The sequence below is a fragment of the Myotis brandtii genome, unplaced genomic scaffold, assembly GCF_000412655.1.
Source record: "Myotis brandtii unplaced genomic scaffold, ASM41265v1 scaffold193, whole genome shotgun sequence".
Taxonomy (NCBI): Eukaryota; Metazoa; Chordata; class Mammalia; order Chiroptera; family Vespertilionidae; genus Myotis; species Myotis brandtii.
In genome coordinates, this window is record NW_005357191.1 from 1,361,644 (window position 1) to 1,374,463 (window position 12,820).

Here is a 12,820-nt window from a genome sequence, read left to right on the forward strand (position 1 = left end):
GCCAGGACCCAGTTCCGGTGCAGAGTTAAGTGTGTGGCACCTCAGTCGTTCTCTGGCCCCTTCACTAGAACTTGGTAAAGAAACACACTCGTAGCTGCTTGCCAGTCTGTCTTCCCCACGCACCCCCAGGGGCTGAGGCTGTGGCCGGGGCGGCTGCGAGGGCCTGTGCTCATGGGGTTTTGTTCCAGGAGCAGATGGAGTCTGACAACTGCTCGGGAGGAGACGATGACTGGACTCATTTATCTTCAAAGGAAGTGGACCCGTCGACAGGCGAACTCCAGTCTCTACAGATGCCCGAGTCCGAAGGGCCAAGCTCTCTGGACCCTTCCCAGGAGGGACCCACGGGGCTGAAGGAAGCTGCGGTGTACCCACACCTGCCGCCAGGCAAGTGACTGCAGGCAGTTTTGTGTTCTGCCTCTTTATTCAGAGATCCTATCAGCTGTCTGAGCAACACAAAGACATCCTGTTCTCTGCTGTGGGCTTGTCTGTTGACACGAGAGGAAATTAGTTGGTTTTGTCCTCTGTGTCTATACTGAGCCCCTCGTAAGCGCAGCTGATTTTAGTAACTTCTGAAACGTAACATCTGGACCCGAGGTTCTGTAGCGGCGGTCCTGGTCCTGGCTTTGGACTCTGCTTCCTCATGGAGAGTGCGGCCTAACAGGGCCCAGCCAAGGCTCCTGTGGGAGCAGGCGGGGAGCCGCAGGCGGGGGGTGGGGGGGACCTGGTAGCTGAGAGCACACGCGGAGTAGGGGCAGCCTATATCTGCGTTCATCGCTGTCACATGCAGTGTTATCGAGACGATACTCAAGAGAAAACCCCTGGGGCCAGCTGTGGCCCTTGGGCCCCCGGTGGCTATCTTCTCTGCCTAGAGCAAGGGAGACAAACTACAGCCTATGGGCCAAGAATGATTTTTTAAAAATTCTCACCTTTTTTATGATTTTTTGGAGAGGAAGTGGGGTGGGTGGGGGGAGAGAAACATCAGCTGCCTCCGGTACACATCCAGCCTGGGGCTCGAACCTGCAAGCTAGGTCTGCATGTGCCCTGACCAGGACTCAAACCTGCAGCCTTTTTGATGTATGGGATGACGCTCCAATCCACTGAGCCACCGGCCAGGGCAATTTTCTCACCTTTATAATAGTTGTCTAAGAAGTTAACACCTGTGGCCCTCGCCGTGGCTGGTTTTGCTCAGTGGATAGAGCAATGGCCTGTGGACTGAGATCCCAGGTCCGATTCCAGTCAAGGGCACATGCCCAGGTTGCAGGCTCAATCCCCAGTGTGGGGCGTGCAGGAGGCAGCCCAGTCAATGATTCTCTCTCATCATTGATGTTTCTAACTCTCCCCTCTCCCTTCCTCTCTGAAATCAGTGTGGCTCAGTTGGTTGGGTGCCATCCCACGCACCAAAAAGTTGCCAGTTCACTTCTGGTCAGGGCACATGGTTGGGTTGCAGCCCAATCCCGGGTGGGAGGCGTGCAGGAGGCAGCTAATCGATGCTTTTTCCTCTCCTTTCCTGTCTAGAACTCTACTTAAAAAAAAATGAGGAGGCCTCACTTTTAGTCTATTTCCCTCCCTCATTAAAAAGTCAAGACCTGTGAAAATCAGATGAAATTCCCATTTCAGTGTCCATAAATACAAGTTTATGTGAACACAGCAATCACTTGTTTAGGTGGTGTCTGGCTGCTTTTGTGATGTAATGGCATTTATGATGTAATGGCATTTATGATGTAATGGCAGAATGGCGTGGTCGTGACAGACCAATAGCCTGCAAAGCAGCTGAAAAGCTTGCCCATCCCTGGCCTGGAGTGTGCCTGAGGGCCAGAGAGCCTGGGAGGGCCCGGCCCTGCAGGCACCGGGACTTGCTGGATAGAGGAGCTGCTGCTGCCCACGGGTCACACTTGGGGCCCAGCAACTCCCCCTCATGGCTTTTATTATTCTCTCTGGCAGAAGCTGACCCCCGGCTCATTGAGTCCCTCTCCCAGATGCTGTCCATGGGGTTCTCTGATGAAGGCGGCTGGCTCACCAGGCTCCTACAGACCAAGAATTACGACATTGGGGCTGCCCTGGACACCATCCAGTACTCAAAGCATCCACCGCCCTTGTGACAGCTGTGCTCACCTGCTATCTGACCCCCTTCTTGTCTCACAGTTGTGTTGAGCTTGTTAGAACCCCACGCCTCTAAGGGCCAGTTACTCTGCATTTTTCTTTCAGAACCGGGTGGGATGCATGAAGCCGTTTAGGGCAGCAGGACAAGGACAGGAGGGCGTTCCCAGCGTTGTGACAATGACTAAGGGGGCTTCCCGGCTTCCCTCGGTGCCGCTTCGTGCAGCCAGGGTGGCCCCTCATCTCCCTGCCCTCTGCCCGCCAGGGTATCGCCAACAGCCCAGAATCCATCTTGCCTCATGGTCGTCTGCTTTTTCTTTGTTTAAATGACTAATAGTAACTGATGTGCAGCTGATTTTCTGCTAGAACCTGATATACTCAGAGTTCAGCTGCAACAGCCAGCATCGCGTCAGAAGGAAGGGGTTGTCCCGCAGCCAGAATGGGAGGGCAGGCAGTCGGCAGGCCTCTCGCGGGCACAGGAGGGGCTGCAGGCACCCCCGGTGGTCACTGAGCACTGCCCGTTTCACAGCCATTCTAGTTCTCTCATTTCCAAATGTGTCGCCTGCTTTTAAAGTAAGAGGATCCTTTGTAGCCATTCTGTTAGCATATCTGTAAACCAACTGCAATTAAATGGTGTAAGCACTTTTAACCCAAGATGTTGCAATAAGAGATGATCCGTTTGAAAGTCATGTTTATTGTCGGTTCTTAGTTCCCATAAATCCTCAGCCCTAATTAAAGCCCTCAGGGAACCCTGTTCAGGGACACAGGTCTAGGGGAGGAGGGCTCAGGTACCTAACACATCTGCATAATAACATACTAGTCTCAGCTCACAGAACATCATCAAAGTCCTCACCAGTGTTAAAGAGGTCACATAGTCGCACGGGTTGGGGCTCCTGTGCCCCTTGGACCAAGGGCCCACCCTCTGCCTGAGGGCCTGTACCCCACTGCTCAGGGGTCTCCCCGAAGGGCCTCCTGGGCCCAGATGTAGGAGTGTGTGTGGCCCAAGGAAGCTGGAGTGGACTGGGTGTCCTGAGGCCCCCGTCTTTCGCAGTTTGAGCCCTGGGGGACCCCTGCTCAGCCTGTGCTGCCCCCGCTGGCCTGGGGTCCCTCTGCAGGAGTGTCGGGGGCCCTGTGTCCACATGTGAGCTTCCAAGTGGCAAAAGAAATCGTTCCCACTTAGACGTGGCCCTGACCCGCTGGGCAGGACATAGTGGTTCCCCCCAAGGGCCAGTGAGCTGGCCGGCGTCCCAGTCCTCACGCCTGCTTCCTTCTCTCACCCCTGCTGGGCCAGCGTGGTCCTGCAATGGAGACAAAAGCAGGAGAGGGCCGTGTCCGCCTTCAGAGCGAGGGCCAGTGGTCCGGCAGGACCAGGGGGCAGGAGAGCAAGGTCCCTGTGCCTGGATTCTGGCCTTTCTGCTCTGTGCTGTCTACTAGCTGGTCACCAGGCTGCAGCCGAGGGACAGCCTTTGATTGTGAGGGTTATTAGCACAGAGTGAATGCCGGTTACCTCACCCCAAGTCCTCTGCCAAATCCATGACCAGGCTTCCCAAAAAGGAAGACAGGCGATCAGGCACTCGTCTCATGGGGACCTTAGGATCAGGAAAGGGGGTGCCTGAGAGGAGGGGCGAGTGGGGAGAGACCAGGGAGCCATGTGCAAAGTGACGTAGACTCCATCCTGCCTGCTCCTGGCCAGGCAGGCGGGAAGGCCCAGGACCCAGAACCGGGCTGAGGGGTCTGAGCTGTGGAAGTGGCTGCTCAGAGACGCATTCCTGGGGGAGACCGTGGTGCTGGGGCCTGGCCTTCCCTCCCTCAGGGACCAGACGCATGAAAAGTGGGTTCCACCACACAATGACAGCAGGTCCCGGCCACCCCCCGCCCCAGGTGGTAGGGAGGAGGCGTGGGCCTGCTGCACTGCCCACTCTGCCCGACTTGCTGTCACTCACTGAACCTTCACTAGCCCAGCTCCTCACGTTTAAACAGGCTCGTGGTGAGCAATAAACACTCCGTTAGCATGATTAGCCCAGGGACGGCCACATCAGTAACTGTCATGAACAGCAGTCTGTAATTTGGAGATTCAGGGCCACATCCTTAAGTGGGTCACACAGTCAGTGCCTCTAGGCTTTGAGCCGGTGCTCTACGCCACCACCTGGCGTGGCCAGGCCAGCCTTGGCCCCTGCTGGGGCAGCCATGCCAGACGCCCAGCAGTTTCTCTGCCTGGGCCCCCGTGGCTCTCAGGACAGCGTAAAGTAAACCTGCGTTCTGGGGCCCTGAGTGCAGGGGGTCTGCTGGGTTTAGAGCATCAGGAACGAGAGCAGATCCAGGGGGCGAGGGTGCGTCGGTGCACGAAGGGGAGGGTGGAACAGTCCCTCAGGCCCAGGGTAGGGCGTGCTGGACAGTCTGCTGAAGGCACTCCACACACAACCGAGAACGGTCCTCTGCTGGTCAACCTTGGCTGCCTCTCAGGCATCAAAATGCCCTCGACGCCCTGGCTGGTGTGGCTCAGTGGATAGAGCGTCGGCCTGTGGACTGAAGGGTCCTGGGTTCGATTCTGATCAAGGGCACGTGCCAGGGTTGCGGGCTCGGTCCCCAGTAGGGGGCATGCAGGAGGCAGCCAATCAATGATTCTCATGGTTGATGTTTCTATCTCTCTATCCCTCTCTCTGAAATGAATAAAAATACATTTAAAAAATGCCTTGAGCAGGAGGTCACACTGAGGATGAGCACGACAGGGAAGCGGCACAGGCCAGAGGGAGGCGGTGCTTCAGACAGAGACAGTCAGTCTCACTCCCGCTGTCGACAAAGCAAGACGATTAAAACAGTCGCTGGGGCCAGAGAGAAATGTCCCCCATCACTGCCTTCTGGGGTCTAAGGTGACCTCGGAGTCCCCTCGACCTGGCCATTGGGGCTGCACGGAGGACACAGTGCTCTGGCTCCATCTCCTGGCAGGGAAAGTGCCATCAAGAATCCAGTCCTGCCTGGCTGGTGTCGCTCAGTGGATAGAGCGTCGGCCTGCGGATTGAAGGGTCTTGGGTTCAACTCCGGTCAAGGCTCCTCCCCGGCCTGCACTCTGGTCAGGGCATGTGCAGGAGGCAACCAATCAATGTGTTTCTCTCACATCGATGTTTCTCTCTGTCTTTCCCTCTCTCTTCCACTCTCCCTAAAAATCAATGGAGAAATATCCTTGGGTGAGGATTAACAAAACAAAACAAAACAAAACAAAGAATCCAGTCCTGCTGGGCCGGTGTGGCTCAGTGGTTCAATGTCAACTTATGAACCAGGAGGTCATGATTCGATTCCCGGTCAGGGCACATTCGAGGGTTGCGGGCTCCATCCCCGAGGGGGTGTGCAGGAGGCAGCCCATTGATGTTTCTCTCTCTCTTTCTTTAAAAATCAATAAAAATATTTAAACACACACACACATTATGCTTTAAAAAAAGAATCCATCCTATCACCGTGAGTCGCCTGGTCTGATGCCCGTGCAGGTAGGAACCTGTCACCCGCCATCGCTCCCTCGGGCCTGCTGAGCTCCGCCCCACGGCCAGCAAGACCCCCCAGCACAGCCCAGGCAGCGTTTCTCCGCTCCTGGCTTGTTGTTGCTACAAAGTCCTTATTTTGACCTGAAATCTACCTCACTAGCCCCCGCCCCCGAAGAGGCACCGTGGCAGGACACGCACTCCGCCTACCATGGCACCTCGGCTAGATCATGGCGTCACCCTACCCATCACTCAAGCTCACCCCCTTGGAGCACCTACTTCACAGGCACCGGACAGAACTGGGTGTGAGCCCCACGGCCAGGCTCAGGCTGGAGAGGGGGAACTCGGAACCTCGGGCTCTTTAGCACAGCGTCCTTTCCCTTCCTGGGGTGCCCCGAGCGCGAGGGACGGGCGAGAAGCGCAGGGGGTGAAGTACAAGCTAAGTACAGAGCAGTTCTCCAAGCAGACAGAGGAGAGAGTGTTGTAATTATTTGTATACAGAGCGGTGTCTCCCTTACCAAGGGGACAGGTTTGTTCCTTTTTGTGTTCCCTGTAGCTTTAAGCCAAGTGCCTGCCATTCAGCTGCATCAACAGGCATTTACAGAGCAAATAGAGAAGTGGAACCCCCAGGTGCTGCTGGCTTACCTGCAGACTCACATGCTCAGCCTGCCCAGGACCTGCATTTTCCTTGTCAGCGTTCATAGATTCTTCCAGAGACCTTAGGGGAAGATTGCACAGACATTCTGGTAAAAGGACCAGGAAGCTGGAGGACAGAAAGCTGCAAGGACTGGACAATGAGTATCAACCAGACTTCGAGGGAACGTTAGCATCTTAGCTCCGCTGTTCTGATGTGACTCAGTAATCTCCTAGCCTAGCAGTTCACAAGGTCTCAGTAAAAGGACCATTTCTTCCTCGGATTTATGGATTTAGGGCCCTCCGTCAACAGGAAAAGTGACAGAGAGGGGGCAGACGCTTAACTCACAGACCACAGTTCGCGTCCTGGCTTTGCTAATGACTGGCTGTCATTATGATGGTGCGACTTTGGGTTCATTACTGTTTACTCATCCAAAGTGGGGTAATACTGCTCGGGTGACTGTGAAGATAAATGAGACATGTATGCACATGCCCTGCCTGGGGCCCGGGACACGGAGACCAATACCCTCAGAACTCCTGTGGCACAGGGTCCCTCCCCAGCAATGGAGACGTGCCCATCACACGGGCACGCGGGTCTTTACTGCTGTGTGTGTCTCAACCACTACAAAGAGAAGGCACTGAGCTCGAAGTGTCCCAGGGGCACCAGGCTCTTTCACACAGAGGAGAGCGAGGAGCCGTTCTTCTCCGAGCCCGGAGGGGGGCTGATGTCCAGGGGAATCTATTGTGCGAGGGCAGGAGGGAGAGCCAGCGCCACATCCACCCAGGTCAGCCAGGACTGTGGCACGACTGAATCGGAACTCTCCAGTGAACTTCGAGAGCCCCAAACTCTACCAAGTGTGGGCACCTCTACTTCAGACTGTTCATCTGTAAAAAGAAGCCAATGGCCCTCAGGGTGATTATGAAATGAGATGAGGCATGGTCGGGCACGTGGCCGCTACCCAGCCTTCCCTCGAGCAGTTCCTGCCAGCTGTCAGCCAGAACTCTGCTCACCTCTCTGATTCTGGAACGCAACTTCATCAACTAAGGCCAGCACCCAGCAGTCTGAAGAGCTAGCCTGTCTCTTGCTCCCAATGTTACCACTGAGAACTTGGGTGTCCCGTGTTCCTTTACAGGTGATCTTGTTTCTCTTCAGCTGCTCTTCAGCTCTTTCTTTTGTCTCCTGTGTTCTCCAATTTCATTATGTTGTGTCTAAGGGCAGATTTTTTTCTTAACTTTTAAAATTACCTTATTTATATTATAAAAGGGGTGAGGATTAACAAAACAAAACAAAACAAAACTGTGGCCCTAACGTTGTATTGACCAAAGACCTGCACGGGTGGGAAGGGCCGCATGATTTCGCGTGCAGGGCTTCTAGTTAAGGTATAATTAATATGCACTAAAATGTACCCATTTCTGTGTACAGTTACTAAGTTTTGAGAAATTATACCTTTGAAACTATCACCCCAACCAAGGTATTGAAAAAATTTTTTATTAAGATATAATTAACAAGGCATAGAAAATTTTCATCACCCACCCTAGCTGGTTTGGCTCAGTGGATAGAGAGTCGGCCTATCGACTGAAAGATCCCGGGTTCAATTCCAGTCAAGGGCACATGCCCAGGTTGCAGGATCAATTCCTATTGTGGGGTGTGCAGGTGGCAGCCAATCGATGGTTTTCTCTCATCATTGATGTTTCTCTCTCTCTCTCCCTCTCCTTTCCTCTCTGAAATCAATAAAAATATATTAAAAAATAAATAAGAAGAACATTTTCATCACCCAAAAAAGTTCCCTGCTGACTCTGCAGGCAATCCCCTCCTCAGAAAATGGCTGACCCTACAGTACGTGGTCCTTTGTGTCTGGCTCCTTTCACTTACCAGTGGTTTTGGGATTTGTCACATTGTTGTTGTTGCTGAGCAGTATTCTGTTGTATGAATACACTACAATCTGTTCATTCATTCACCTTCTGATGTATCTGTACGTCTAGCCCTTCACCAATATCTTGATTCCTGTTATAGTAAATCTTGAAATCAGGTGGCAGAAGTATTCCAACTTTCTTCTTATCAAATCTGTCCCAGCAATTCTAGGTCCTTTGCAGATATATATACATTTTAGGATCAGTTTGTCAATTTCTACAAAAAAAGGCTGCTGGAATTTTTATTGGGATTAGGTTGACTCTAAGATCAATTTAGGATGAACTGTCATCTTAATGATATTGAATTTTCCAATCCATGAACATGTTATATCTTTCATTAATTTAGGTCCTCTTTAATTTCTCTTAGCAATGTTTTATAGTTTTTACTGAACAAATCTTACATTTTTTATTATCTATACCTAAGTATTTCATGTTGATGCTATTATAAATGATATTTGATTTTAACAATAATTTTCCAACGGTTTACTGCATTTATATAAAATTAAATCTTGTATGTTGATGCTGTGTCCTGGTGATTTTGCTAAATTAACTTCTTAGCTCTAGTAGCTGTGTGTAGGTCCATTAGCATTTCCTACATCCACCATGTCTTTTGTCCAGTTTGGGATTTATTGTGTTTCTTGGATCTAAGAATGAATACCTTTGACTCTAGAAAATGCTTGGTTCTTTTCTCTGCAAATATTGCCTTTGCCCAATTTTTTTATTCTTGCAATAACTCTTCTCTGTGTCCTCTGTGCCTCTCAACTCATGTTTTTCACCTTTTTATCTTTGTAAAGAATTTCTTCGGGTTTATCTTCCATTTCACCGATTCTGTCTTCAGCTGCACTTAATCTATTTAACCTTTTGACTACAATTTTAGTTTCAATGACTGTACTTTCCATTTTTACAAACTATTTTTGGTTCTCTTTTCAAAACAACTCGATTATTCTTAAAGGCTCTTGCTCCTACTACCAGCCTTCTCTTTTATTTCATGAAATATAGTAAACTTACAATATCATGAATTCTGAAGTCTGTCTGTTGCTCTGCTTTTTTTTGCTCATAGGACATGCTTCCTTGAGTTTAATGACTGTGAGTACATACTCCTTGGAACACTATCTGTGGGATTCTCTCGGGCCTGGGTTGAAATGTGTTGCTCCAGAGGGGAGCTGCATTTACCTCTGCTTCCTGTGACAGTTTGAAAATAAAATCTCAGCTTGAAGCTTTTCACACGTGGAAAAGGCGCAGAAAAGGCTGAAAAGACACGTGGCAGCTTCCGCGAGCTTATAAAATCCTGGAGCAACACGTCCCTTCTTCAGCCGGGGTCAAGGCCAACACGGGCGGGCTTCCGCTGCAAGGGGCGCATTTCTGGTCATTTGGGTGCTGAGGGTGCAGGTTTGGGGGATGCAGCTTTATGTGCTGGTGCCCTACGGACCCCCCCCAGAGTGAGCCGCAGGCTGTCTGTCTCCCGGACGGCCCAGCCTCTCATGGGCGCTCCAGGCAGCGGACTCCCATTGCCTCGCAGCCAGGGGCTTATTCTCTGGAACTTGGCTTTGGGTTCATTTTTGACCTCTGATAGTTATTTACTTTCTTGTCATCTCATCAGTGCATTTAAAATATTATAACTTGGCCCCACCAGGTGGCTCAGTTGGTTGGAGTGTCATTCCGTACACCAAAAGGTTGTGGGTTCGATTCGTAGTCAGGGCACATACCCAGGTTGCAGGTTCGATCCCGGTCGGGGTGTGTATGTGAGGCAACCAATCAGTTTCTCTCTCACATTAATATTTCTCTCTCTCTCTAAAACCAATAAAAGCATATCCTTGGGTGAGGATTAAAGAAAAAAAGGCAGCTGGCATTTAAGCCTGCACCAGCATGTTAGGCCATGCCATTCTGAAAGCGCCTGGTTTCCAAACTAAATTACTTTCAGTGGGAAGATGGTGCAGGTGTTAGTCTAACTGCGGCATCGGAAGACCTGAAAGCTAAGGGGTTTCTCCACACAGATCTCCGCGAGCCACTCTAGGGGAAACAGGCGACCTACCTGGGTGACGCCTCTGACAGCTGGCCCTGCAGCAGGTTCAATTTTTGGACGTGACGTCTACAGTCAGCACCAGAGCCCTCACCATAAGCCTGAGGAACAAACAAACAGAAATATTAATTTTAAAAAGTGCTGACAGGACTGAGATGCACCTGAAGGGGAAAAGCTGTAACCCCACAGGCCTGGAGCACCGTGCAGAAATCAGCGACCGACTGCTTACTCTGGAATTTGACTTTTGCTTCATTTTTTTTTCTTAATATATATTTTATTGATTTTTTACAGAGAAGGGAGAGGGATAGAGTTAGAAACATCGATGAGAGAGATCGATCAGTTGCCTCCTGCACGCCTCCCAGTGGGGATGTGCCCGCAACTAAGATACATGCCCTTGACGGGAATCAAACCCGGGACCCTTCAGTCCGCAGTCCGACGCTCTATCCACTGAGCCAAACCGGTTCGGCGGCTTTTGCTTCATTTTTGACCTCCGATAGTTATTTACTTTCTTGTCATCTCATCAGTGCATTTAAAATACTATAGCTGGGCCCTGGAGTGGTTTACAAACCCACAGTCTCAGGCAACAAACAGTTTCAGTCTATGTGGCTGCCCACTAGCACCCCAAGCTCTCCATAGCCAAACTGCACTCAATCCCAAACCCCACACAAAATGGTTAATGAACATAAGAACTTCAGAAGAGAAGTTACACAAATTGCCAATAAACGTGAAATGATACCCCTCACTGAGAATCAAAGGCATACCAATGAAAATGATACTTCTTTTTCATTTAGCAGCCACTCACTTGTTCAATACATGTTTACTGAACACCTTTTGTGTGCAAAGACATGGATGGACCTAGAGGATGTTATGCTCAGTGAAATGGGTCAGGTCAGACAGAGAAAGACAAATATATGTGAGTTCACTTTTATGTCAAATCGAAGAAAACAAAATAAATGAACAAACAAAACAGAAACAACCTCATAGATACAGAGAACAAACCGATGGTTGCCAGGTGGGAGGGGGTTTTGAGGGAGGGGTGAAAAGGTGAAGGGATTAAGTACAAATTGGCAGTTACAAACCAGTCACAGGGATGTAGAGTCCAGTCCAGTCAATAATATTGTAATAACCTGTGTGATGCCAGGTGGGCACTGGACTTATTAGGGGGCATCAACTTGTAAGGTATGTCTAACCACAATGTTATACACCTGAAATTAACATGATATTAAATATCAACTGTAACTTAAAAAAAAGAAATAATAAATAAATAACAAATTTTTAAAAAGAGATGGGGATGACTGTGGGGAAAGCAGGCTGTGGTGAGGTGCAGAAGCTGGGGCGACGGGAAAACTAGCAGAGGATGGAAAGAAACAGCCAGGAAAATAGGAAACCAGGAGCAAGATGACGAGAACCCAAGTGAAGACGATGTTTCCAGGAGGAGGAAGTGACAAGCTGTGACAGATGCCACCACCGAGTCGAGCGAGTTGAGGACTGAGTACCACCCACTGTCCTTAGCAACATGGAGATCACTGCTGACTGTGATGGACTGGTCCACAGTGAAATCCCTTTTGGCCCACGTTCAAGTGGGAATGAAAGGAGAGAACTGGAGGGGGAATGGCAAATTTTAAAAAGGATGTAACCCACATCTGGCAAAACCAGGACTGCGTTTGCTCTCCTGAATGGCAGAGACCCCTGGCTGAACACTAAAACGCATTTTCCTCTGATCTGGCATAGACTGGACTCCCTGTCCCAGTCTTCCCTGCAGGCAGGCGTGGCCCTGACACTAGGTTCTTTCCAGTGGGACGTGAGCCCTCCCACGCCGGCTCCTGAAAGCCTGCAGGTAGTAGCTCCTCCAGGCTCCTGCCCCTTTCAGGGGCTCAGGCAGCAGGAGGTAAGCCTCAGGGAACCACAGAACCTCAAAACAGCAGAAGCCCGCGTCCCTGAATGCAATGCCAAGGACAGTGGCCCTGCTGACCTCAACCCCTCCAAAGACTGTTATGAGAGCAAGAGACACGTCTACTGCGTTTAACCACAATTTGGTGTCTATCTGTTACTGTGGCCTAGCCAACAAGACGCCACCGCATGTGCATGGAGATGGTGCGAGGACTGCAAAGCCTCCTCAGGGAGAACTCAGAAACACAAGCCGACACAGAAAACAAGCAGCAGGCACTCTGCGGGGGTCTCTGTAGCTCCAAGCCAGCCCCGTCTTCTGAGACCCATTCAGAGTGGGCTCAGCAGCTACCCTTGCTGACCTGTTGTCCCCCCCACCCACACCCTTCCCCAGCTGACTGGCCCAGAGGGGGACATCGGAGTCCACAGCACCAATCAGATCACTTCTCCCAGGAGTTGATAATTGGGACTCAGCTATTCCAGCGGGCTTGAGCGGAGGGTGTACCGTGAACTGTCTGGGGAGAGGGAGGGAGGGAAGGAGAGGAGGCAAGGAGAAGGGAGAAAAGATGATGCCTGCGTTGTCAGCAGCTTTTCAATTCTTGGAACCGGTTCCTTAAAGGGTCAAGGATGACGTGCCTTCCAAGTGTTTTGTTTTGTTTTCTTTCTTTCCTTTCTTTCTTTCTTTCTTTCTTTCTTTCTTTCTTTCTTTCTTTCTTTCTTTCTTTCTTTCTTTCTCTCTTTCTTTCTTTCTCTCTCTCTTTCTTTCTCTCTCTCTCTCTCTCTCTCTCTCTCTCTCTCT

At 50.7% G+C, this 12,820-nt stretch overlaps 2 protein-coding genes across 3 annotated transcripts in view; one reads left to right on the forward strand and one right to left on the reverse strand.

Moving 5' to 3' along the window:
• The window catches only part of SQSTM1 (sequestosome 1), a 6,988-nt gene extending 4,227 nt beyond the window's left edge, over positions 1 to 2,761 (forward strand). The window contains exons 6-7 of one of the 2 annotated variants that reach the window (XM_014538559.1): positions 195 to 384; positions 1,942 to 2,761. In XM_014538559.1, the coding sequence (XP_014394045.1) occupies positions 195 to 384; positions 1,942 to 2,099 (348 nt within the window). In that variant the 3' untranslated portion in view covers positions 2,100 to 2,761. Of the gene's footprint in view, positions 1 to 188; positions 385 to 1,941 lie in introns of both variants that reach the window. The other variant, XM_005864918.2, reaches the window with a different exon arrangement.
• Positions 2,762 to 2,771: 10 nt separating this feature from the next.
• Positions 2,772 to 12,820, reverse strand: part of LOC102258605 (chromosome unknown open reading frame, human C5orf45) — a 10,834-nt gene continuing 785 nt past the window's right edge. The window contains exons 2-4 of the mRNA XM_014538560.1: positions 10,147 to 10,235; positions 6,216 to 6,348; positions 2,772 to 3,395 (exon numbers count right to left, since the gene is read on the reverse strand). Coding sequence (XP_014394046.1) covers positions 2,925 to 3,395; positions 6,216 to 6,348; positions 10,147 to 10,235 — 693 coding nt within the window. The 3' untranslated portion in view covers positions 2,772 to 2,924. The remainder of the gene's footprint in view (positions 3,396 to 6,215; positions 6,349 to 10,146; positions 10,236 to 12,820) is intronic.